Consider the following 27,384-nt stretch of genomic DNA (forward strand, 5'->3'; position numbering starts at 1 on the left):
GTGGTTCTCATGTTTTGATGCATGTTGCATTATTCTTTGTGGGCCCATGAATCCATGTATCTTCACCTCTCACCCTTGATTGAAAGAACAAGTGATATCTAAGGGTGGAGGGTGACTTGGTGAGGCTTCACATGGATCATGCCACATCTCCAAGCTCTAGACCTCCCCATGGTAGGGTCTGTCGACCCTACCTTTGTGGGTCTAGGTGGTCATTTTCTTCTAAATTGATTATTCCTGCATCCAAATACTAAGAGTACACATGGAACCAATTATTGATAAAAAATATGTCTATGTCATGTTATTCTTCCTCTCCTTCCAAGACTATTGGTAGTGTTTTGATGTGGATTTTTATGGCATATCCACCATCAACAATTTTGTGTCATCTTGATTGCACTCTCATTATCACATAGCAAAGACATATGCTTGAATTTGATTCCAAAGTCATTTAGGGTAGCTTTCATCCAAAGCAATTGTGCACAACAACTACCGGTACTAATGTATTTGGCCTCGACGGTTGATAGTGCAACACTATTTTGTTTCTTGGATGATCATGAAACAAGAGACCTTCCTAGCAATTGACAAGTGCCACTAGTGCTCATTCTATCAATCTTGCATCCACCATAGTCAGAGTCTGAATATCCAATTAACTCAAAATTAGACCCCTTGGGATACCATAACCCAACATCATTAGTGCCTTTAAGATACCTCAATATCCTCTTGGTTGCCTTTAAGTGACTCTCTCTAAGTGAAGCTTTATATCTTGCACATTTACACAGAGCAAACATCCAATAATGGACTGATATAGATTTTGATCTACCATGTTACCACTTGCATCACTACCCAATTGATCATTTGTGCCCATTGGTGTGCTCATTGACTTTGCTTCTAGCAATCCAAACTTCTTGATCATGTCCTGGATATACTTGCTTTGACTCACAAAAGTGTCATTCTTCATTTGCTTGATTTGTAGTCCAATGAAGTAACTAGCTCTCCTATCATAGACTTCTCAAACTCATTTGCCATCATTCTTCCAAACTCTTCATGGAAATCTTGATTGGTTGATCCAAAGATGATGTCATCAACATAGATTTGTAACACAAACAAGTCATTGCCTAGTTTCTTGGTGGAGAGGGTAGTGTCAGCCTTTCCTATCTTGAACCCTTTAGAGAGGAGAAAGTCTCTCAATCTCTCATATTATGCTCTTGGTGCTTGCTTCAAACCATACAATACCTTCTTGAGCTTGTAAACATGGTTGGGTTTCATGTCATCTTCAAAACTGGAGGTTGCTCAACATAAACCAACTCATTAATGTATCCATTGAAAAATGCACTCTTCACATCCATTTGATAGAGTTTGATGTTGTAGGCACAAGCATAAGCTAATAGGATTCTAATTGCCTCCAATCTTGCAACTGGTGCATATGTTTCTCCAAAGTCAAGACCTTCAACAACACCATCTTTATCTTACTTGTTTCTAAAGACCCACTTGGTATCAATCACATTGTAATCCCTTGGCCTCTCAATAAGCTCCCAAACTTGATTTCTATTGAAGTTGTTTGACTCTTCATGCAGGGGCATTTACCCAATCATAATCCTTCAATGCATCTTCTATCTTCTTCGGTTTTAAAATGAGAAAAATGAATAGTGCTCACAAAAGGATGCTAGTCTTGATATAGTTAGTACACCACTTTGAATTCCACTAATAACTTGATTCAATGGATGATCCCTTGCTATGCTTGTGGATTAGAGTATTTGGAGTTGATTGCTTCCACTTTATTGACCTTGATCATCATCATGAGAGCCACTAGAGCTTGCTTGATTAGTATCAATTTGCACTTCTTGATAAATCATGGGAATGTCATCATTATCTTTAACTTGCCTTAGTCTTATGTCACCTACATCCATGTTCTTCATTGCATTAGCCAGTTGATCTCCTCTCACATCGTCAAGATTTTGAGCTTCATTTTGAGACCCTTCGGTTTCATCAAACTCAACATCATGAACTTCTTTCAAGGTGCCACTGGCCAAGTTCCAAACTCTATATGTCTTGCTTGTGGTAGAATAACCAAGTAAGAACCCTTCATCACATTTCTTATCAAACTTGCTCAATCTTGTGTCTTTCTTGAGAATATAGCATTCGCAATCAAACACTCGAAAGTATGAAATGTTGGCCTTTCTTCCATTCAATAGCTCATATGGTGTCTTTCCATGCTTTCCATGGCAATAGAGATGATTGCTACAATAGCATGTCGTGTAAATAGCCACTCCAAATGAATGACTAACATTGTATTCACTAAGCATTGATCTAGCCTTATCAACTACACCATTAGAGGAGTGTATATTGGAGAGAATTGATGTCCAATTCTAAGGTCCTCACACAAATCCTCAAATCTTGTGTTCTTGAACTCACTACCATTGTCACTACTAATATTCTTGATAGTAGTTTCAAATTCATTTTGCACCCTCTTGACAAAAGTCTTGAATAGATCACAAACATCATTCTTGTATAGAGGAAGAACACCCAACGGTATCTAGTGTAGTCATCAACTTTGACCAAGTCTTCTATGCCACAACCAACCCAAACTAGATTTGCTAAGCAAGCATGATGCCAATTGAGTCTCACTATCATTAAAATCAACCAAGTATAAACTTCCATGTCTAAAGCCTTCGAATATCAAGTTTGATCCATCAACACTAACCACCTCAACATCATCACTACCAAATATGCACTTGAACCCAAGGTCACAAAGTTGTGAAATTGACAAGAGATTGAAGTCTAAGCTTTCAACTAGCAACACAATTGATATGCTCATGTCATTTGAGATAGCAATTTTACCGATCCCTTTGACCTTACCTTTTTCTTTTTATTACCAAAAGTGATCTTGACTTGTATCAATTGATTTGAACATACAAGACTCCTCGGTCCTATGTTGAGTGCACCAAATGCCTTCCTCTAGCTTTATAATTGACCTAGAAGACAAGATCAATTCCTTTTAGGTACCTACTTAATTGGGTCCTCCAAAGTTAGTGACTAAGCTCTTCGGTACCCAAATGGCTTTCTTCTTTGAGCCCATCCATGATACACCAATGAACTTAGCATAAACACCATTTGTATCCTTGGTATGAGCATAGAAAGAACCAAGCTTAATTGAGGATACTTTAGCTTTGGGTTTCTTGTTCATGCATTGTTGCTCTATGTGACCAACTTGCTTGCACACTTTGCAATACCAACTATTCTTCTTCACAAAACTAGACTTGTGAGGAGCAAAGGCGGCTTTGCCTTTCTTGGGATATATCCCAATCCTTCTTTGTAGAGAGAAGCTCTTTGGCTACCCAAGCACATAAGCAAGCGGTCCTCACCACCATAAGCCTTTGCTAAGGTGTGATTGAGCTCTTTCACTTCCTTCTTGAGAATTTCATTCTCAACCACTAGTGTGGAGTCACAAGTGAAACCATCACTACTAGATGAGGATGATGTAGATGTGCTACATGAAGGGTTAGTAGAAGCAACAACAATAGGCTTACTTATAATATCACATGTTATGCCTATGTTTCAAGTTTTTAGCTTTTTTAACTTTAGTTGGCATGGATTCATATTTGTCAACTAGAGAGGAATGAGCTTCTTCAAGCTTAATGTGAGCCTTTTGAAGCTTCTTATGGTCTTTCGTTAGAATCTCATAAGATGCTCTAAGCTCATCAAGTTCTTGCTCAAGGGTTTTATTATCCTTAAGCAAGGCTTTGCATTCCTTTCTATATTTTTTAAAGTTTTGTGTGCAATCCTCTAGCATAGTGATTAGTTCATCTTTGATGGGTTCGTCATCATCACTATCACAAGCATGATCCCTCTCATCATCGGATGATACCTTAGTGGCCTTAGCCATGAAGCATGATGGAGTGTCGAAGATGGAGCTCTTTTCTTGAATTGCAATGCTAGCATGCCACTTCTTCTTCCTATACTCATCATCATCACTAGAGGAGGCATAACTATCCCATGTAGCAACATGTGCATCTGCCTTCTTGTGAGAGCCATCCTTCTTCTCTTGCTTCTTCTTTTGCTTCTTCCTTTCCTTCTTGATAGCATCTTCATCATCACTGTCATAAGGACACTTAGCAATGAGATGATCCTTGCTATGACATCTAAAGCACCTCATAGCATGATCATTCTTCTTAGATGAGTTCTTTCTTCTTGCTTGATATCCCTTCATGAATTTGCCCATTCTCTTAACCAGGAGAGCCATTTCCTCATCTTCATCACTATCACAAGAGCTTGAGTATTCATCACTTGATGATGCTATATTTGCTTTGCCCTTGGATGAGGAGGCCATGATTTTGACCCTAGCACCTACATCACCTACTGTCAGGCTTGAAGACTAAGTGGGCACACTTCACCTTGCCGTGAATGTGCTTACTTTTTAGACTCGATCTTCTACAAAGCGACTTAGTCATGGACTGTAATCGTTCAAGCTCCTTGTTTGGCTTTAAGGGTTGATTCTACCTAAGGTTTGGACACTAAGCATCTTTCTTCACGCTTGAGGGACTGAGTTCCACTATGTTGACTAAGTTAGGGATGCTAAGCATCTAACTTTGCCACCCATAACTTAAGTGGGCACACTTCACCTAAGATGGAGGCTCCAAAAAAATTTACTTGAGCTCCTTATATCCTTCTAACAAACCTTGATGTCACACGAGTCTGAGCTCAACTCTCAGTTGAACTACTTAGATGCCTATCCAGATAGCTTGAAGGTCAAACACCCCAGATAGTGTTTTCAGCTGCTTGGATGCTTGATAGCTTGAACAAGCTCAAGATGGTGTTCTTCAACGGATACAAGGTGCTCGGGGAGTAGCTGTGGAGTATGACCCTCGATACGCATAGGACCACACATGGGTCGAGCCATTAGGGAAGGCCCGACCCATGAGATCAAGCAACACGGGGCACGACACTAGTCGATGTGCGCTGCAATACTATGTGAAGACCCTTGTGAATGAAGGATGATGTGATCGGATAAGCCAAGATATTGTATTTCTTGTAAATAGGTATCTATGTAATCGATTAGGATAGCCTCAACCGACCTATAACCCTAACCCCCATGCTATATAAGGCACATAGGGACCCCATCGTTTTCATCTCATATCATACAATACACCAAAGACACAGGACGTAGGGTGTTACATCAAGCTGACGGCCTAAACCTTCCTACATCGTGTTCTGTGTCACGTCTAGTTCATCTCTCGTGTACCTCCACCGACTCATCTACTACCAAGGGCATACCCCTTGATAGACTGTCGACCATATTTCATCGACATTTGCTTAGCTTGTCAGTTAGTTGGTTAGTTGTTTTAGTTTCTAGCTAACTCAACCATTGTAGAGAGTAGTAACCTAGCCATTGTGTGTCTATAGATAATATTTAACTAGAATTGTCGATAGGTGGCCTAAAACCCTATTAGAGCTAGTGCAAAATTGCATTTTTGCCATTTAGTCTTCTAATCGGTTGCTCTAGAGTTTTATAGAGAATATCGGCTATTCACCCCCCTCTAGCCATTTAGAACCTTTCACCTTGTTCTAAAATAGAAGAAATGAAAACACATGTGGTAAACTATTATTGTCTAGCAACATCATAGATCGTGTATGGTGTTCATCAATCATCTGTACTAAAACTGAAACACCTAATTGTGACGTCGATGTTCATTAGTTTCAAATGAGAGATTCCTAAATGTGAAGTTCGCCTTTTTATCTGTGTCCAATTGGGATTGCCTAAAACCACTCCCCATGAATTAGTCCTTTATCTTATCATTGTTATGACTTAGTGTTGTCATTCTAACTCCACCTTGTTATGACAGAGCATACTTATATGATGGGATTAACTGGATTCTAGATACAGAGCAACTAGTGCTACGCCAGCGCAACTCCTTTACCGGATGTGGAAAGTAAAGGCGAGGAGAAAGGGGAGCGAGAAACATGAGTGAAGAGGACTCGCAAGAGTAGAAGAGGTGGACCGAGAGGAGCCACGGGATGGCCCTGACCCTGCCGGACACGCATGTAGCCTCAAGCACCACTGCACAAGGTCTCCTTGTGGCACACTAGGTCTGTCACCCGCGCCTCATCCTGCTTCCTCATTGGGAAGGAGGTTGAGCACACTGGTCACCTTGTGAAGCTTCCGCCATGCCATCACACCATCATGCCACCCATGCATTATGCTTTTCCTAGATAACGGGAACGAAGCTTAGACATGAGAGTCATGAGTTTGAGCGCACAGAGGTCGCCTTCTCCACCTTCCACTATGCTATCTTGCTCAAAGCTGAGACGTGACAGTCATAAGAAAGTGCTCAAGTGGAATACATATATGCATAAAAGAGCAGAAGTAGAATGCAACAGGGAAGGACAAACAATGTTAACATCGCTTTTGAAAATAGAGGGTGTGAACATCATTGCGTTTACTTTTTAATATAACACACTACTCTTGTCCCATAATAAATCCGCTTCTAGAGTTTAAAATTTATTCCAACTCCAATTGTTTTTTACTACTCTGTTTTCAAAATGTAATGATTGCATCTTTATAGTGGTATAGCATTGATCTCTCCACCAGTCCTAAAAGGGCACTTGTTTTAAGATGGAGAGTATGTACCAAAGTAGAGGTTCGATAGAAGAATTATTGGTATGAGACAATAGGTTAATGTTTTGTGATTTACGGTTAAATAACTTGACTCATCTGAAATGTAAATGTAGTTATATCGAAGTTGCACCCTTGGCCAATAAAGATCATGACTCGATAAGCGGTCACTGCTACTCACATAACATAAATAGCTTAAATGCTTACTTAAATGTTTAAGTTAAGCTTACAGCTAGATCAATGCTTACCTATAAAAGATAAACATAAATAACACAGCAACGGATCTAGTGCAAGACAGCAGAATGTTGATCTAAGAGCAACTCCAACCATTATGCAAATGGACTTGGTATTTACCAAAATGCATAAAACTCCAAAAAAAACCCTCCAATCGTTATGCATTTGGACTTTGCATTTTACATAGCTATGCATTTGGAGGGGAAAACTTGGCATATATGACAAATGAGTCCGGCTATGCAAATAGAGATCACGAGATTCTCGGTTCCACCTCGCGGGCTTTTTTCTTCCCTTCGCGTGGTTTCCCTTCGCGCCGCCACCACTTCGCGCGATAGGAGAAGCATCGCGCGTCCTCCTTCGCCAGCTTCGCGCGCGCGTTTGGACGAAGCAGCGCACAATAGGACGACGCAGCGCGCGATAGGATGAATCTACGACGCCTTCCTCATCAACGCCGGCCAGGTACGCCTTCTTCATCAATGCGATATCTAGGTTTTTGTTGTTGGCGGCTTGGGGGTTGTATCATGGGATTGGGTACTGCTGTTGTTGGGTACTGCTATTGGCGGCTTACAGCGGCTTGGGGGTTGGACAATGGCAGACATGTTCCTAGGGTTTTAGAACTGCGCAGCTCATGATCGGTACTGCGCGGCTGTTTGGCGCGGGAATCGGTGAACGCGAGACGACGGCGGGCTGTTTGGCGCGGGATCGATTGGCCGCGCGGGAAGGAGTGCCGCGAAACAAAATTTCCCGGCATTTTGCATAACGGTTGGAAATCACCCGATTTTAGCCTTGCCATTTTCATTTGGAGGTTTGCAATTTGCCTAAAATGCATAACTTCAAATGCATAATGGTTAGAGATGCTCTAAGAAGGCACATAAGAGAGGTGGAAAGAGAAATTTGTAAAAGTGTAATTAAGAGCAGACGGTTAAGTACAAAATTACCCAATCTCTCCGCGCCCCTTGGATCAACAATCTCTCCACACCCCTTGGATCAACATTCTACGGTCCATATTAGAGTTTGCACAGTTTACACGGAAGATGAGTTTGCACTAGATCCGTTGCTAAATAATACATCTGTGCCAGGACATCGGATAATAGAACTTTAACAAAATCCAACACAGAAGCTTGGTCAGCTTCAGCTCTTAAAACACTGGTAAAATCGAACAAAATAAATGAACAACGATATCTAACTGTTCACTTATCAAACAGCCAACGCAGGTAAAACGACTGTTAGGGGTGCAAAGACGACGATGAGATTGTAAATGAATATGAAAGATGCACAGATCTTGCCGACATTTCATCAAACGGCCAACACAGGTGAAACAGCAGTTACGGTGGCAAAGAACACAATGAGATGGTAAATGAATAGGAAAGATGAACTCTTGCTGACATTTCTCAGGCATTCTGCTGTTGTGTGCCTTGATCAATTTGAACTCATTGCGATAATGCACACAAATAAACATCGACCTTTGCATTTACTCTCAAGTGGAAGCAGAAAGCTCATCCCTTGTCAGGTTTGAACAGAGTTTCCAGGTCATCTCAGCGGTAGCCACCCCATCCTCTTCCTCTTCCTCGGCCACCCCTGACCTGCCCCCTTCCACTGCCTCTACCACCACGAGACAATCCTTCAAAAGCTCTGTTCACAAGCTGGTTTTGCATTCCTCCTCTCCCCTTCTTATTTGCAGGGCCATTCCCATTTGTAGCAGGTTGTGACCTCTTCCCCCTGAATGATTTGCAAACTAAAAATGAGTAAACTGAAACATTTTAGGAACTATAGGAAATATTGAAATATTGAATAGCATGCATCCAACCTTGCTGTTGTAGCTTCTGGTTTCTTGGGCTGCTCCATCCATGATAGAGTGATTTTCTTATCACCAATAAATAAAGGGGATTTCAAATGCAACAACTGAAAGAAACATCATTACATAGTTAGAAAATGTAAACTGTAAGTACATGACATGTCAAAAAAAATTCTTCTGGCTCTGTTTCAAAAGGTATGTCATTTAAAAGAAGTTTAGGCCTGTATGTATGATATGAAAGTATGAAAGTTGGGCAAATTGAAGATAGGGGATGATGAACTATGATGATCGAACTCACATATGCGCGACAATATCAAATTATTGTTTTGAATGTCATATATCCTCTACTTAACAAGGCATTAATGAATCAACTAGGAGTACATGCGCCTAGAAACACCTCTAGGCTCGGGCAGAGCTTGGTTGCCTGCCTAGCACTTAGTGCTTTTTGAACATTGCGTCTAACAGATACAAATAGACATCATATCAAGCTATCGGCAGTGTAAACCAAAGGAATGCAGTCAGTCCTTTAGGCATTATATATGTATATCAAGGTTACATAGCTAGAACATATACTTCAGACGAAGAGCTGGGGTCTATTTGGACCATATACATATACAATCAATACCTTATAGCTTGGCCAAATAGACACAGGATTTTATGTCCTCGTGATATTGAAAAAACTACAGGTAAAGTAATACTATGAGATTGACATTTGGGTGTGTGATTCTTCCATTCTCTATGAATATATGCATATCTAATTATGTACCATGTAAGGGCTTATTGTTACTGCTTTCCGTTTATTTCCTTTATTCCCAGCTTTATTTATCCTATGAATGAAATTTCCTCATACTGAGCAGCGAGCAGTGAATTAAAATATTTCTCTTTTTCTTTGTGTCCACAATTTCAATATCACAATCTCATATTTGCACTGCCTCCAATGTTATAAGAACTGCTGGGACCCAGAATCTAGTCACCACAACAATCATGGAAACATGTTCTACTGCCAACCAGAGCTAGTCTAAAATACATTGGAGAGAATTAAGGGCTTAAGTAAAACAAAGAAATTACCTGTGCCATTGACAATATATTGTTATATGACCTCATTGTCCTTGTTGAAGTTTGCTGATCGCCTTTCTGCACAAAAAAAATCACAATTGTCTGGAATGTTATCACTCTGAAAAAAAGATGGTTGACCAATGATAGTTCAGCCTACTAAATCGCAAAACTCACAATTTTAGTCTTTTCCCCTTCAGTTTTTGCTGAAGATATTGCCTTGTTGAAATCTGCCATCCCCTGAGTTAGTCGCTTTGAGGCTGCTCGTACCGTCTCTTCTGTTCCAATTAACCTGCGTACTTCAAACAGTAAGAAAATCGCAAACATGAAAGTTTGGAGGAAAAACTACACCATTGAATGAAAAAAAAAAGTGCAGGTTGAATGAAGACATTTTGGTAGAAAGTTGCATGACACTAGGCGCTTTCATATCAGCACATGCGAATCTGATATGAACACAGCTTTTGTGTGCTCTGTACAATGCTCCCACAGAGGAATAGATTGAGTTCCTGGGACGAGGAACATGGTAAAGTACCACGCTCCCAACAACACTGGTCTCACATTTGTTCATTGATGATCATCCAAATTTTAAAGTATATAAGATCCAATATCCGAATCGTCTCTTCTTTCTTCCTTCATGTCCATAGGGACATGCAACTTCAATTGATTGACACCACCCTTAAGATCACACCTGGTTCATTCCCTCAGAGTGAATACCTAACAGTATGTATCATTAGAATTACATCCAGTAGGCAGGGAGTTCTATTTTTAAAGGATATGCTTCGATCTTTAACACCCTGTTTGAATGTATATATTCATGCCCAGAGTTCAGAATTGGCATTGTGTGCACCAGAATTCTGATGTTTGGATGGCCTGGGAATTGGCAGCTGGAAATTAGCTCCAATACCAAACGGTATTTGGCATACTGGTTGTGCTCCCTTCCACAATTCCGAGCCCTCCCGCTCCACAGTTGTCAGAAATCGCCCTCTTCCCCGCACTCACTTCACCACAACAGCCCCAAAAAAAACCTAGTAGGTGACTAGGCCAGTTAGACCGGCAGCGTGCAGGTCAGTTCTTCTGGCCTTAACTCACTCAGGCGAGTCCGACTCTCCATGGCCCTGGCCACCCCCGCTAACACTCCATGGCAGGCTTCCTTCCCCTCCCCCTCCTCCCCCTCTGTCCACTTGAGTGACGGCGCATCATGCATATGCCTAGCCCTAGCTCTCGCAGCAGCACAGCAGAGATGGAGCAAGCACACAGCACTGAGTTAGCAGCGGCTGGTGGCACGCACACATTATCCATCTGGAAAACCCTCCATCTGGCGGCGCTCCATGCCTTCTTCTCTCTCCCAATCTGCACCCCTCCTTGCCTCCGCCATGGCCAGTCGAGAAGCTGGAGGGTTGGGTTGCGGGCTGGCGATTGGATAAGCAGCACAGGGTGGTTGGGTTGTGGGCGTGATGAAAAAGTAGAAGATGGGTCAATTCTCAATTTGACGATACGCACATCACATGAATTGATATTTGCCACCTCTCTGGATTCCAAGTAGAATCAACATCCAAACAAAAGATTTGGAATTGTAGCCCATTTCCAAAACTAGTCCAATTTGGTATTGGAATCTTCAATTCCAGCAGCTCAATATCCACATCAAAATGGACTCTAATCAACATCCAAACAAAAGATTTGGAGATATGAAGCCAAAAAGGATTGAATATGTTACGAGGAAATGGGAGGTCAGGCTACATAAACAGAAAGTTTGGTGTAAAATTATGAAGCAAGTGGCTAGAACTAAGAACTAGACTTGCTCGCTCAGCTAGTGCTTTTAAACAAATCCACACAAAACAAAATAGAGCATACAAATTAGCTACTGCAACAATGGAAGCACATCGAAGGTGGAAAAATAAAAGCTACCTCTCCGTAAAATCTTTGTAATGCTCAGAGAAGTCCTCCCCAAGTCTATCGGATGGTTGCCCGGTAACAATCTTGTAGCCACATAGACTGTTTGTTGTGTTTGGAGTCTGAAATGCAGATTTGGGTCAGCACTTTTTTAGATAATGGAAATAAATCCGGCTTCAACTTTTTTGAAATAAAATCTCCAAGAGAATCAGACTACTTATTACTCCATTCCAAATTGTAAGTCGTTCTAACTTCTTTAGATGCAGTCTTTTGTATGTATCAAGATATAATGTATATCTAGGTATATAGCAAAAACTATGAACCTAGAGAAGCTAAAATGACTTACAATTTCAAACGGAGGCAGTACAAAATTGGGTAACCACACAAATGTCTCACTCAACTCAATACTAGAATTGTAAGGCCATACAGAAGAAGCAAAAAATAACATTGCCACCACTCCAAGCACTTGACAACTTGGGAGAATGCACTCCTTATTGACAGATTTGGTCAACACTTAGAAAAGGGCATCCATAAAGAAACGATATGATTCATAACTGATGACCAAACCTAACCTTATGAGCCAAATGATGAAAAGTGTACAGCAAGCACTCAACATAATTATGGTTGATATCTTCCACCTTCTTCCCAGGCATATACTTCTGCAATTCAAACAGTAACAGAATGCTCAAAAGTATGCATTAAAAATAACAAATGCTCAACAGTCTGCTATCAAAAGAAGTCATTACATCTCATCTTTCGATGAACAATGAAAACCTAGAAAAATTGTGCTTAGGCCTCAGATACATATCTGAATTAAAAAGTGTACTAACCTTGAGTAACTGAACAACAGATGGAAGCAGCTGACGTGAATCTTGTGCTGTCGCATATGGTGAACTTGAAGCAATAGTCTTGAGCAAATCCAGTTTCTTTTCTTCAGGAATCTAAAATATGCATAGCATGGAAAAAATAAAAACTTAGTTTCCAAAAAAACAGTTCCAGTTTATGCATGACATGGATTTCCAGTTTCTGCATGACATGGGTGCTAAACATTCTGAATTCCTTGATGGGCTAACCTCATGGGCCTAATACACACACTCCAACCCCCCCCCCCCTGCGTAGTCTGAACCACCGGCGCAGCGGAGTTGCAGACTGGACACAAAAAGAAGCACACGTGCCCCCCACAAACGCAACTAGCCACCGGTGATGTTGAGGCTAGAGCGAAACTCGGTGAAAGTCGAGGACGGGAGGCCCTTGGTGAAGATGTCGACAAACTGGGAGGTGGTCGGGACGTGAAGGACCCGAACGTCGCCGATGGCGACTCGATCATGGACAAAGTGTAGATCGATCTCCACATGTTTGGTCCACTGGTGCTGCACAGGGTTGGTGGAGAGATACACCGCACTGACGTTGTCACAAACTCACAATAGACCAGCGTGCTCCGGGAGAGAGGGCTGTGGAGCTCGGCAAGGAGCTGTCGGAGCCAGGAGGCCTCAGCCACGCCGTTAGCGACAACGCGGTACTCCGCCTCGGCACTGGAGTGGGAGACCACCGGCTGGCGCTTGGACGACCAGGACACCAGGTTCCCGCCCAGAAAGACAGTGTAGCCGGAGGTGGAACGCCGAGTGTCCGAACACTCGGCCCAGTCGGTGTCAGTGTAGACGACAAGCTCGGTGGAGAAGACCGGTGTAGGAGCAGGCCGTAGTCGATAGTCCCATGGAGGTAGCGGAGGCGGCGCTTAAGAGCAGCGAGGTGGGGCTCTCGAGGATCATGCATGTGGAGACATATCTGCTGAACTGCATAGGTGATGTCCGGCCTGGTGATGGTGAGGTACTGTAGTGCACCGAGCTCGTCATCTATACTGACGCCGACTGGGCCGGGTGTCCGGACACTCGGCGCTCTACCTCCGGCTACGCTGTCTTTCTGGGCGGGAACCTGAGCCCATGTGTAGGTGGGAAGAGGGGGGAAGCAGTGGAAGTAGGTGGGAGAGGGAGGAGGAGGAGGGCCAGCCATGGCAGCGGCGGCGGCGGCGCGCCTGCCGGCGGCGGCGGTGGGCTGGCGGCTGTGGATGGAGGAGGGAGGGAGAAAGAAAACCCTAGCTTGATACCATGCTAAACATTCTGAATTCCTTAATGGACTAACCCTAGAAGGGTAGCTGTAAATATTGTCATACATGGGCCTTGGGCCTCATGGGCCTAGTACACAGACTCCAACAATGGGTAAAGAGTTTGACTGGAGTGCCAAACTGTTATAACAAAGCAACAGCATAAACCTTCATAACTACTGTATAGTGCAGCTTCTCTTTTTTTTGTTAAGAGGGTAACCAATTTAGTATTGATCATTTTTCACTTCATAAGCAGATTATTAATATATCTGGTAGCTACATCCAGGAAACCATTCACTGGACGAATGCCGACATAGACAACAATATAGCAAATATAAACTGTGAAGAGTCAAACAAAAACTATCGACTTCATAATGATTCTGCAGCAAGACCAAACAAGCAAGACACAAATTAAAGCATTCTTTATTCAGCATGAAAATACTAAATCAATAGAAATAAAAAGATGCAATGCTTTGCCCTGCCGCCATGCTGTTTCAAGGAAATGCTTTTTGCACTTCTTCATGTGAATTAGAGAGGACAAAGCACAAGTGGAAATGATTACCTTCTCAAATGCTGGAACAATTTGCTTGACGAAGTAATTGAGGAACTTGCTTGCTGATCCTCCTCTCTGCAGATCATGTAATCCAAATTACAATATTGATATTCACCAACATAAAATAACGCATCATCGATTTTAGTATATTTAGTGATACCATGAAGATTGGAAGAGCCATATACATGCATGAAATCCACCTCTCAATGTGGTCAATGTCAGAAACCTGGAAGGATGAATGAGAATGATGAGAAAAAAACACAGTTATCTCAAATCAAGAACATAAAAGAAAGCTTAATTTTTTATACCATGGAAAAAGTTTACACGAACTTACCCTCATACATTTCTAATATGCTTCTATAAACATTCAAGTAACAGAAAGCATTGAAACTAGTGCAGCTTTTAAAGAATTAATCAGTTATTTTTGCATATCAACATACAGTGAATTTGGTTCCAATACTGTTCACGTAACATAGTAACATACTTACATTGAATTGTGAATTCAGATCAGCCTGTGCTTGAATAATTTCAATTAGTTCTTGAAAGGACTCTCTAGGAGCAGTATCCCCAAATATGCTCAAGCTTCGCAGGAATCCCATGAATAGTTCAAATTCTGAACCAGTTACATCTTGCACACTCTGAATAATGTCATTTATTCAAGCTTAAGACATAACGTAAATAGAGAATTGAACGATCTAAACAATCATACGGTCAAAAACTGAAAACAGTCAACATACTTTCTTTATCAAATCTGTTATAAATCTCTCCATTTCTGCTTGAGGTTTCAGTAGCTCTGCTTTAAGAGGAAAGACCTGAATCCAAAAAAACACAAACACATTCTTGATCTAGCACGCTACAATTTATGATCAACAAAATATGTAATCCCCACATACAGCCATATACCTTGTCTCGAAGAAAAGAAATAATCTTCTCACGAATCTCTGATCCTTGCTCCACATGCTTAAATAAAGGTTGTAAAGAATCTGGCCAATATAAGGTACACCAATTAACATAAGGAACCAATGGACATCTAAAAGAATGAACAACTGAAAAGGAGAATTCATACAATACAGGCATAGTGTGCATTAAAAAAACACCAAACAAATGAAGATATTACCTCGTCTCCCATGTACCCTATGGGCCTCAATACTAATACTATCATCCAATTCAGCCCCTATTATTAGTAACATGGTATCAGAGCTCTAGTTTTTATGATCCAACTAACACCCCCCTCTTGGTATCAGAACTCCTGGTGTTGCTTCAGTTTTGTGCTGCTGCTGTTTATTTTGGAGGAGAATAGAGGTACGGCTGGCCTGATCTGCAGTTTAGCACCATGCTGTCATGTGCGGCTGCTATCACCAATTTGTTGTGCTGCTGCTATAGTTGAGGCCTATTTTCTAAATAAATTCTCGATTGCATGTGTCCATCCAAGTCCAGTTGCACATCTCCAGTTCATCCATGCTGTGCATGTCCACAAATTTATTGTCAGCCTCAGCTAATTTTTATTTGTTTTATGGTTAGCTGAGTCATGTCGATTTAGCTAACCATCATCATCATTGATGCGACTATGCCCTCTTGGTCTCTTTCGTAGCCATTTTGCTACATGTCATGATCTATCCTACTGCATGCCATCTTGCAACAGTGAATATTTGTTCTTCCTTTGGATTGATTTGGCACATCTCTTTATTCTCGTCGGTTGAATTCTCCAAAACAAGATTCATAGTTGAAGAGTTCAAGTACCGTTTATGAAGACTTTAGGTATTTGCTGAAGTTCATAGTTGCTGAGGAGGTCAATTTCTAAATCAACATTGTTCAAGAGTTGCGAGCTTCGATGACATCTTCGATTTTGGATATATCATTTTTATTTTTCAAGTCTAGCACATAGTGTCAACTCTCCAAACGCAATGACATTGCATTCACGTTGCATTTGAGAGGGGGTGTTAGGTTATAATAGTCAAGGTTATTAGTGTAATCTCCTAGTCTAGGGTTTCCCTCTTGTGTCTCCCATGCACGGGCAGAGCCCAGTGGAGGCAAAAACTGGGCTCCAGCCCCCCCCCCCCCTAGTCCAAGTAAATTTCCCAAGGCCCAATGGTTTCTTTGGTCTGCTGCCTAATACTCCCCAAGCCAGCCAAGCCCAATCAAATATGCAACACAGGATGCTAGGAAAGGAGGCATGGCAAGACGACCAGATCCCGATTCCCAACAGTCATCCACGGCAGCCGCGTCCAGCTTCCAGAACGTTGCCCCTTCTGGCTTGCTACAGTTTAAATTGCCCCCCCCCCACCCCACCCCTATGATTTGGTTCACCCTCCTCCACTGCTCCCATGTATTCTATATATAGTCCCTATGGGCCTCAATACTATCATCCAATTTAGCCCCTGTTATTAGTAACACATAGAAGGTCCAAGCTCCATAGACTTGAACAGTGGTTACATATAGTAAAGGAACATCTGAAATTTGAAAGGCAGAGAATGGTTGTGATCAATACATGCCTCGGTTCAATGCCATTAACTGAACAAAGAATGAGCAGAAGAAATATCTGAAGGTCAGACACTGGGTACAGACTTTACACTTTATACTTTATAATAAAAATAAACAACATTGGCTAACTGCTATGTAGTTAGGCAACCCAAAAAAAATAAGCCTATATACAGGTTCATGGGCTAGCCCAACCCTACTTGCAGTATCTTTAATCACAAGATAGTTTACCTAAATAATTGCCACTAACAAAGGAAAATTCATATACAAGCTATTCAAATCATATAATCATTAACAATCAATGATGGGCATTGGAATCTTACTTTTAACATCTTGTCGTATAAGGGACATGAGCGCTTTATGAACAGCATCACGCTCTACATTTTCCTCTGAAATGTAGGCAAAAAATCAGATGTGCATATGCAATAACCATTGCAGCAAAGTAATATAGAAAGACCATACCACTTGTAAGGAGTTGTCCCAAAACATCTGCAATTTTTGACACAAATTCAGTATCTTTGCCAAGAAGTGGAAACCCCCGAATAGCTTGTATTCTGATCTGTAGGAACATATAGCATCATAGAAACAGCATGTTAATTATTCTCTTTAAACAAATATAAGAAACACTAACAAAATCAAAGAACAGCATGTTAATTCGAGAAGTGCCAAATAAAATCTTCGAAAACAACTGTTTAAACTTTCGAGTAAACTGTGAAGCAATCAAGGACAAACATGAAACAAATAACTGATGTATCACAAGCACAACATGACAGATTGAAATTTTTTATAAAGCATTAAAGAGTTAGGCTTCTTATATTAACAGTGAAACAAGTGGACATCACCCATTCACCGTTCCTTGTGATGTCCCCATTAAAATAACTCAGGTACAAAAGGCCTTTTTCATTTCCCAAATTGTTCAAGCCTAAATTGTACTACCTCTAGCAAATCTTGTATTAGTATTACAAACAGCATCATGCCATATCAAAAATACATTAACAGGATAGTCGCTTTGCTGGTTAAGAATAGATTTGGTAGAGTGAGACAATTTCAAATGACAGATTATACTCTCTGTGCATGTAGTCCAGAGCTATTATAAGGCCTTGTTTAGTTCCCCGCCCAAAAACTTCTCACTCATCCCATCGAATCTTTCGACACATGCATGGAGCATTAAATGTAGACGAAAAAAACAACTAAATGCACAGTTTGGTTGTAAATCGCGAGACTAATCTTTTAAGTCTAATTAGTCCATGATTAGCCATAATTGCTACAGTAAACAACATGTGCTAATGGCAGATTAATTAGGCTTAAAAAATTTGTCTCACATTCCAAGCGAGCTATGTAATTTATTTTTTTATTAGTCTACGTTTAATACTTCAAATATGTGCCGGCATATCCGATGTGACAACCAAAAATTTTCATTTCACGAACTAAACAAGGCCTCCCTGTTTAGTTCCCCACTCAAAAACTTTTCACTCATCCCTTTGAATTTTTGGACATGTATAGAGCATTAAATATAGACGAAAAAAACTAATTACACAGTTTGGTTGTAAATTGCGAGACAAATCTTTTAAGCCTAATTGGTCCAGGATTAGCCATAATTGGTACAGTAACCCACATGTGCTAATGATGGATTAATTAGGCTTAATAAATTCATCTCACAGTTTTTAGGCGAGCTATGTAATTTGTTTTTTTATTAGTATCCGAAAACCCCACCCGACATATCCGATATGACACCCAAAAATTTTCTTTTCACGAACTAAACAAGGCTAAGTGTTCGTCTCATAGGAATAGAGTAATAAATAAATGGCAGGAAAAAAACAAAATGTACAGTGCAATAAGAAAATGACTCAATCCTTTAAGAAATTATAAACACAATGGAAACCCAATCCAGCTATTTTTAGTTCGCTCAAAACAGTGGACCAACCTATCGCACAAACTACTAGTGGGTGCAACTCAGCTTGTGGTTACACAGAATAACTTGCCAAAACATATCGCTCTGCCAACAGGCAAGGGAATCCAGTGGGGAATCTAGAGCATATACCGCGAGCTCCTCCATATCGACGAGGTCGAACATGGCCGACATGGCACGCGTGGCGAGTGCAGGGAAGCTCCGGAAGAACCTGGGGATGAGCTGCGCTGCGAGCTGCTTCGCCTTGACACTCTGTCCCTTCACCGCTGCAATAATCGCCTCGTAGTCCGCCGCATGCTGCAATTCCGAAACAGAAAACCCCACGTCACTCAAAACCCTAGCCTGAACACGGACCAGCCTCAACAAAATATGGGAGAGCGGGGAGGCACCTCGGACTTGTCCTTGGCGGAGGAGAGGCGCTCGCCGAGCTCGTAAAGCCGCTCCACCTCTGCTGCGTCGGCGTCGGCGGCGGCGGCGGCGGCGGCCATTAGAGGAGAGCGGGGGGATTTGGGAGTTAGGGCTTGGGAGGGAACGGAGCTGGGAAGGGAAGGGTGAAAACGTGTTTTTTTGACCGACCACGGATCCACGCCACACTTCCGAATGCGGGATGGGCCGACAAGGCCCGGGCCATTGAGGCACGGCCTGATTACGACGAGTTTTGGTCCCAACCCTAAAACTTGTCTCGCGCGTACCTTGTTCGTGTGCTTCATGTTCGGTGACCCATTTTACTGTTTACAGTGAACAAGCTGTATGCTCATAAACAGTTCCATGTCATGCACATGAGACAGCCCATACACACATAAACAGTATCCTATCTCTTTTTTTAATGAAATACAAATTTATTAAATCAGCAGCAATGAGCTAGAAGTACATTCATCCGGACAAACTTCAGTTCACATATGCATGTTCGGGCATTAGCATCGGTCGGGAAGGGCCTGTTGCCCCGGTTTTCGAGCCGGTGCTGCCCTTCCGGGACTAAAGGCCCACCCTTTAGTCCTGATTCGGGGAACCGGGGCTAAAGCCCTCCCCTTTAACACCGGTTGGTAAGGGTCCTGCCAGGGTTGCTACGTTGCAGACCGGTGTTAAAGGCGTTCTTTTTTTCGGTTCATTTCTTCGGTTCTGTTTATTGTTTTTATATAATAATAATAGGTTTGTCAATACATATATTATGCTAATATAATAATATATATATTACACGCATATTAAGCATATATAAATGAAAATTATAGGCTTAGCTTTATAATTAAGCTTTGCCTACAATAAAATGAATAGGTGTAACACCCTAAAATTTGATTGTTTTTGAATAGTTGAATTTGATTTTATAGTTAATTTTTGTGAGCATTTCAATATGGGAAAATAATAAATTTTGGGAGAATAAAATTAAATATAAGTTTAGACTAATATTTTGTTGCATACATGCTGGTGCACTTCTTTTATGTGATGAGTAGTTTTGAGCAAAGGAATTTGAATTCAAAATTCATTTTGAAAAGAGTTTGAAAAATTTGCTTGGAAAATAAAAAGGAAAAAAGCTTTTCTCTTTCCCCTTCCCCTTTTCGGCTTTTGGCCCAGATCATTCCCCCCCCCCCCGCGCTCTCCTTCCTGGGCCGCGGCCCAGCCAGCCTGCCAGCCGGCCTTTCTCCCCCTTTCCCCTCTCTCTCACCGACAAGCGGGGCCCGCTTGTCAGTTCCTTCCCCCTCCTCCCCAACCGCTCTCTCTCTCTCCGGCAGAGCCGCAGACAGCAACCCGATGCTGCCCCCGCTCCCACGTTCTCCACTCACTAGCCCCCGCGCCTTGGCGATTTGAGTTGCGTGCGAGCCCGAGCCCCATCCTCGCTCCATTCCCCTCTCTCCCTGCCCCTACCTTTGCCTTGGAGCGCGCAGCAGCCGTAGCGAAGGACGTCGCCGACGACATCCGCGCTCAAACTCGAAGAACCGAGTCGTCCCCGCCGAAATTAGTCGCGTTGGTGAGCTCCTCTTCTTCCCCGCGCTCTTCCCGATCAATTTTCTCGTGATTTGGTGCTCTCTAGCGCTCTAGCCGCATGCTCCGACGAGCTCCATGGCTGCCGGCCATGGAGCGTGCTGCGCGAGCCCCTGCCCGGCCTCGCTAGGGACGGGAGCGAACTCCCCTCGCTCTCCTTTTTCTCCCGGAGTTTTTGGTTTGGGAAATGGTGCTCCGTAGCGCGTTCTTCGTCAACTCCGGCGAGTTCTCGTCGCCGTTAATGGTGGCGCCGCCGTCTCCTGCTCCTTCTCCGGCCAGGCGCGCCGCTCCCCCCCCCCCCTCTCTCATCTCTTTCTCAAATCTCGGCCATCGGTTTCTAATCCGAGGGCCCTGGATGCTCTATACCCCTTCGGGGGTACATGTTGTTAAAGAGCCCCTTATCTTTTCGCGATTTAACCCGCGGTCCTTAGCGCATTTCGTAGATTACGCTTTGCCGTTTAGAAAGCGTATTTCCCGTCGGTTAGGTCAAATTATGCTTTTAGGAAATTACAGAATTGCCACTGAGTTTGTTTTGGCCATAAAATATTCATTTTAGCTCCGATTTGACCCGTTCAAATTACGTTAGATTCGTAATTAAATTCTCTACATGGTAGTACCACTGTTTCTGTAGTTTGCAACTTTTTAATTTCAGGGTTAGGTTTAATTAATTAAATGGCTATAGGAAATCGCCGTAAATCCGTAATTTGGTCGTTTTAGCTCTGATTTTCGTGATCTATTTATCTATGTGATCGTAGCGAAACGTAGGTTCTATTTTTAAATATTTTATTTCATTTTTGATCTGTTGGTGTACTGTTCTAATTGTAATCTTGTTTGCTTCGTGTATGTCTGTCGTCGATTGTTTGTGTATTGATGATCGATGATCGAGAGTATACGGTGAGCTTTACTTCGGTGACCAGCAGGAGCAATTGGATTAAGGCAAGTATAGCATTTGGATTTTAATTCTATGACTATGATCTTGTGACTAAATTAATATAAAGCAACAAATGATAATAATGACTTTTTAGCAACTTGAGGATTTATTCGTAAGTGATAACCGGGATGAAAGTGCAACCATGAGAGCTATAATGGCTCTGGCTTTAGTCAAGTATGAGTAATTTTTCTAGCTTGTTAGAGGTTACCCGTGTGGCGCAAATGGGGCATAGCAGACCGTGGATTCCCTGCGAGTGGTAGAATCACACGGACTGACTACCGAAACCAAGCGGCCCTAACATGTTAGACGAACCTTTGAAAGACTTCATAGTGATCCCTGCCGACCTACCTTGGTAGTGGGTTACGAGGCTGATCACCTCAGGCGAAAGGGTAAATCATGACTCATGGGTAAAGATGTACAACCTCTGCAGAGTGTTAAAAACTGGTATACTAGCCGTGCTCACGGTTACGAGCGGCCTTGGGAACTCTTACATTAAGAGTGATGAATCTTGTGTTAAGAAACTCATTGATTATTGTTTAATGCTCTATATTATTTATGTCACATTGATCATGAGATTGTGGGATCTATACAATCTAGTTGTTATACTTGCAGAGTTCGTCTTGAACTCACTCTTGCTATTTCCCCCACACCTCAGGAGAAGTTTTGGGCTTGTGATCAACCAGTCAGTTGGATCCTGTAGAGTGAGGTTAACACCCAAAGTTTGGAGTTCTCTTCCGTGTTTACTGCCCAAGGTTGTTTCTAATTTATTATCCACGCTATATAATTTATGCATTGTCCTTTGATATTACCCCTTATTTGTAGCTATATGTGAGGCTTGTCTTCTAAAACTCATATATGGTGCATATCTGATTTTGTTCTTAAAATCGGATGTTACAATAGGCTACATCAAAAATTAAATAAATATGTAAAAAACTTTATATATAGTTTTATAAGTACAAAATTTATAACACATATATACATAGAGTTTTTTCTCCCAATGTCCAAAACCGATACAAATGATCATCGTTGTTTGGAATAAGAGTTTCGTTGCCGTTGAAGTGAAACTCGCCGTTTGGATTGATCACTTGCTCGCAGAGAAATCCTGCTATCGTCTCTTGAATAGCTTTGATTCGGTCTTTTTACATGACCTTTTCCCTCAACCATTCCGTCTTTAATTTGAAATAAATAAAAAAGGTATTAGTTATCTAAGTTATTCAATATAATTCAGGAGATAATGAAAAGAGACATGTAACGTACTCTAAGCGTCTCTGTGGGTGTTTGGTTGACTTGTGCCATCATGAATTTGCACACGTAATATGCACATAGGTTGTTCCCCCTTCTTGTCTTAAACATCACTGTACGATATATATAAAAAAATATTCACGACCACGGCAATAAGAAGCCTAAAAGTTAGCGAAAGTTTGCTAACTAGTACAACTTACTTGTGGATGAATTATATTAAGCAGCGTTTTACAACCACTGAGATGTTCACGGTCAATAAATCTTTCTCAAACCCTATACACAGCCATTGTGGATCGTGAACTAATAATTACATAGTCATACCATAATATTCTTTTTAGCTGAGATCGACTTCACGTACCTTTGAATAATGTTTACTTGATAATTTTCTTGTGGTTTTCTCATTAAGTCAAAGATTATCAACCGGTTCTTAGGAATTTCAATGACCATGAGTATCCAGTAAAAGTTGTTTACACATATATATAGTCAAGCCTATATATAACTATATAAAACTCATCTCGAGTAATAATAAGTAAAATAAAATGTGCATGCACTTAATAATTATATAACTCACTCGAAGTTGAAGGGGAATAGTATTTTTTGTTTTTCTTTTTAGTTCACAAAGAACCTCATAAGATTGGTGCAGACTTCTGTCTCATGAGATGCTGTCCACACTGCCTGCGGAGCCTTAAAAACAATATAAGGGTCAACGAACTCAATACTATTGTCAGTTCTGCTTCTGAGCTCTCTCATTTGGTGCCTGCATATATACATACAAATCCTAAGTATGTAAGGATTATATACATATAATTAAAGAAGGTAGAAGTTTAATAAAAAGAAAGAAATACTTACAGACAAAAGCAGCTGACAAGTGATTTGTCGAGAGCGTCGAGGTGACATAATTGGTGCAATTCTTTGAACTAGACGTATATGAGGTCATCTCCACGGAAGTAGTGATGTTGTCTAATACGAACAGAAATCCAATTATCTCCCCTTTTAGGCGCCTCTATGCTCCACTTGTTTATTGCAAACATTTGTGTGCTGAACTCATGTAAACGCTGACGGTTGAATAGACCCCTGCCCGGTTCATATTTTGCCCTCCATTGATCAACTACCTCAGCTTTTTAAAAGTTTGACATCAAACAATGGCGGCAATGTCTTCAATTTTTAGACTGCTCTGTCCAAAGTAATGCTCAAGCGAATCTAGCTCAGACAAGATTAAGGATTTCTTTGGCATGAAGTCTTCATTTGAGCCGTATTGATTTGGCACAATCAAAGGGGGCACCGGTTTTGATACTTCTCCGAGCTGAGGGACCCCCTTTCCTATTCTCTTTCTAGGCTGTGAAGACTTGACTAGAGACCGCTCATAGTCCGAAAGTGCTGACTTTTTCTGAGCTTCCCGCTGCTTCTTTTACTGGTCCGCCACCTTCTTCCTCAGTTCCTCTGGCTTTACATAAAAGTACGACTTTTCTGGGTTTAGGCGCTCTTTCCTTTTCTGCTTCAGTTTATCAAAAAATTATTTGACCTCAGCTTTGGATGTAGCAATTACCTCCTCTTCACTCTTTTCATAAGATAATTTCTCTAGTGTCATAGCTTTCTTTGCTGAGGCAGCCTTCTTTCGAGGTGGGACTGATGACTTCGGTCGTTCTGGGGCGGACCGCTTCTGACTACCTCGCTTTGGAGGCGATGGAACCGACCGTGTACTCTTTGGAGAGGGCGGTGCAGGCGGTGGAGGTGGTGGGGCCGATCTTTTTGGTGTTGGAGAACGCGGTGGAGGAGTTGGAGACCTCGGTGGAGGAGGTGGAGACCGTGGTGGAGGCGGTGGTAGGGTCGGTGTGGCCGCCGCAGGTGTTGGAGGAGATCTAGCATTGTCACCGCCCGCAGCACTATGATGCGCTGGGGAAAGAACTGGACTTAGGTTGGAGGAGTCCGTGCAAAGAAAACAATTACAAGTTCTGTGAGCAAACTTTATTTAAATTCAATACATAATAAATAATATAAGAAGTAAAATCACGCACAAACCTATGGTGAGAAATAATTATGAAGCGCTTGCGCCAACAAATAAACGTATTCTCAGCTTCACCTAAGGTCTTCTCTCTGTCTCACTCTTCTATTTCTAGAGGCACACTGCCACAACCTTTCTCAACCCTATCAACTGAGACGCTAGCATATCCAGCTGGTACTGGTCGATTATGGATTCTTGGAGTTCTCGTTTGATCGATAGGGTTGACAACACCGATAGTCACCTTTTTTGTTGCATTTCCATCTAGTACATGTAGCTCAGAGGTAGTAAAAGCCTCTGTGATATCATCCACGGGGAAATGTAGCTTCGTGTCATCCTTAATGGTTGGTACTTCCGTGGATGCGCTGCTGCTTTTCAACTGGCCTGGGGGGCTAATGTTGACCTCAGGCTATGATGTACCTTGCCCTTTCGTCATTTGACTAAGTGCTGCTTGCACTTGCCTTTTAATCTTCATCTGCATCCATTCTTCATGAGATTTCTCGTGCTCTTGTGACTGTAGAACAAAAGCTTCCAGCCGGTGGATCCGTTCTGTCTCCTCATCCTTCTTCCTCTAGCGGCTTCTGTAGGTTTCTTGATCAGCTTGGAATGATTGTAGCCATGGAACTGCCCCATAGCCTCTCGTACGCCCATCGTGCTTAGGATTTTCAGGCGCATACGTGAGTTCATCCTTCTCCCTGTTAGGCCTGAACTCAGCAGACTCAACCGCCTCTCATGCACGGACTAGTCTCTCTGCTGCTCTAGAGATTTCTTGACCCCAAATTAGCTCCCCGGTGTCTGGGTCCACGCTTCCCCCATGACCGTAGAACTAATTTTTGGAGCGCTCACTCCAATTCTTTGCTATTGTCTCGGGTGCGACCCCCTAGCAAGCATCTCCTATTCCATTCGGTCCCACTTGAAAACATCACTCTTATAACCACCTGATCCCATATGATGGTGGTATGTCTTTTTACTTGCATTCTCTTTGTTTCTAATGGCTCGTTCCTCGCCCTCTTCTGATGTTTTGTACTGCACGAAGTCATCCCAGAAGGCCCTCAGCTTTACATATTGCTTGAGGTTGAAATTTGAAGTCTCGTTTTTTTTGATAAATTTATTGTACAAAGACTTCTTCCAATTCTGGAACAGTACCGCCATCTTCTTCATAGTCCAGTCATAAATTCGCACCTTCAACTCTTCATCGTTGGTGTCGAAGATGAAAACCACCGTGACGGCTTTCCAAACTAACTCATTGTCACGATCAGAGACAAAACTGATTTCAGGAGCACCTCGCTTCTCCCTCCATTCACGAGCACTGATCGGTATTTGGTCTCTCACAAGGTATCTACAGTGACCAACATATTTATTTGCATGTTCACCAAGTGGTCTGCCTGTAGCTATCTCAAACTCAGAGATTATGTAGGGGCCCTCCAGCGGCTTCTTTGGCCTCGTGGAGGTACGCTTCTCCCCGTAGAGGTCGATCCAGAAGGCTACACGTAGATATAGAAACAAAAATACTAAATTAATAACCAAGTAAGTCTAAAACCTAATGTAAGAGATGCATTATATATGTTTACATTTACATACCTCGCTAGTATTTCCTTCTTGGTGCACGACAAGTTGTTGCTTAGGCGCATTACCCTCTTGTTGCTTAGGGGCATTGCCCTCTTGTTGCTCAGTCGGATTATCTTGAATGATCTCGTTGTAATCAATAAAGTATTGACTACCGTCGTTGATCATATTTTAAATGGCATCTTCCATATAATCAGGATCATCGTGAGGACGGTCGGTCATTTCTATGTCTGCAACTATACATATATATATTTCTATATAAGATAAGAAAACAATACTAGAACAAAAGTGTTGGAGTGCTCCAAAAACTAATATTAGAATCTTTTAAGCCAAGTAATACACTAGAATAATATATTAAAAATAATATTAAAATAATAGTACAAACAATAATATATACAAAACACTTGAAAATAAAATATATATTAGAGACTTATATACTACTAGTAGTACTACTACAAACAAAAGTGCTGGAGTGCTCCAAAAAATAATACTAGAATCTTTTAAGCCAAGTAATACACTAGAATAATATACTAAAAAAATAATATTAGAATAATATTACAAACAATAATATATACAAAACACTAAAAAATAAAATATATATTAGAGACTTATATCCTACTAGTAGTACTACTATAAATAAAAGTGCTGGAGTGCTCCAAAGAATAATACTACAATCTTTTAAGCCAAGTAATACACTAGAATAATATACTAAAAAAATAATACTACAAAATAATATAAGAATAATAGTACAAACATTAATATATACAAAACAATAGAAAATAAAATATATATTAGAGACTTATATACTACTAGTACTACTACAAATAAAAGTGCTGGAGTGCTCCAAAAATAATACTAGAATCTTTTAAGCCAAGTAATACACTAGAATAATATACTAAAAAATAATACAACAAAATAATACAAGAATAATATTACAAACATTAATATATACAAAACAATAGAAAATAAAATATATATTAGAGACTTATATTCTACTACTACAAACGAAAGTACTGGAGTGCTCCAAATAAGTAATACTATAATAATAT

At 41.4% G+C, this 27,384-nt stretch overlaps 1 protein-coding gene across 1 annotated transcript; it reads right to left on the reverse strand.

Annotated features, from left to right (window-relative positions):
• Positions 7,935-19,259, reverse strand: LOC8077777 (apoptosis inhibitor 5-like protein API5). Its single transcript, XM_002453704.2, has 16 exons — positions 19,010-19,259; positions 18,753-18,917; positions 17,174-17,270; positions 17,035-17,100; positions 15,137-15,216; positions 14,971-15,045; positions 14,722-14,871; positions 14,394-14,459; positions 14,243-14,308; positions 12,410-12,520; positions 12,152-12,238; positions 11,595-11,701; positions 9,867-9,981; positions 9,705-9,770; positions 8,649-8,743; positions 7,935-8,560 (listed from the first exon to the last, which is right to left on the reverse strand). The coding sequence occupies exons 1-16, from the start codon at positions 19,106-19,108 to the stop codon at positions 8,377-8,379; spliced, it is 1,629 nt and encodes a 542-aa protein (XP_002453749.1). The 5' UTR covers positions 19,109-19,259; the 3' UTR covers positions 7,935-8,376.

This window comes from Sorghum bicolor, chromosome 4, assembly GCF_000003195.3.
Source record: "Sorghum bicolor cultivar BTx623 chromosome 4, Sorghum_bicolor_NCBIv3, whole genome shotgun sequence".
NCBI classification, from domain to species: domain Eukaryota; kingdom Viridiplantae; phylum Streptophyta; class Magnoliopsida; order Poales; family Poaceae; genus Sorghum; species Sorghum bicolor.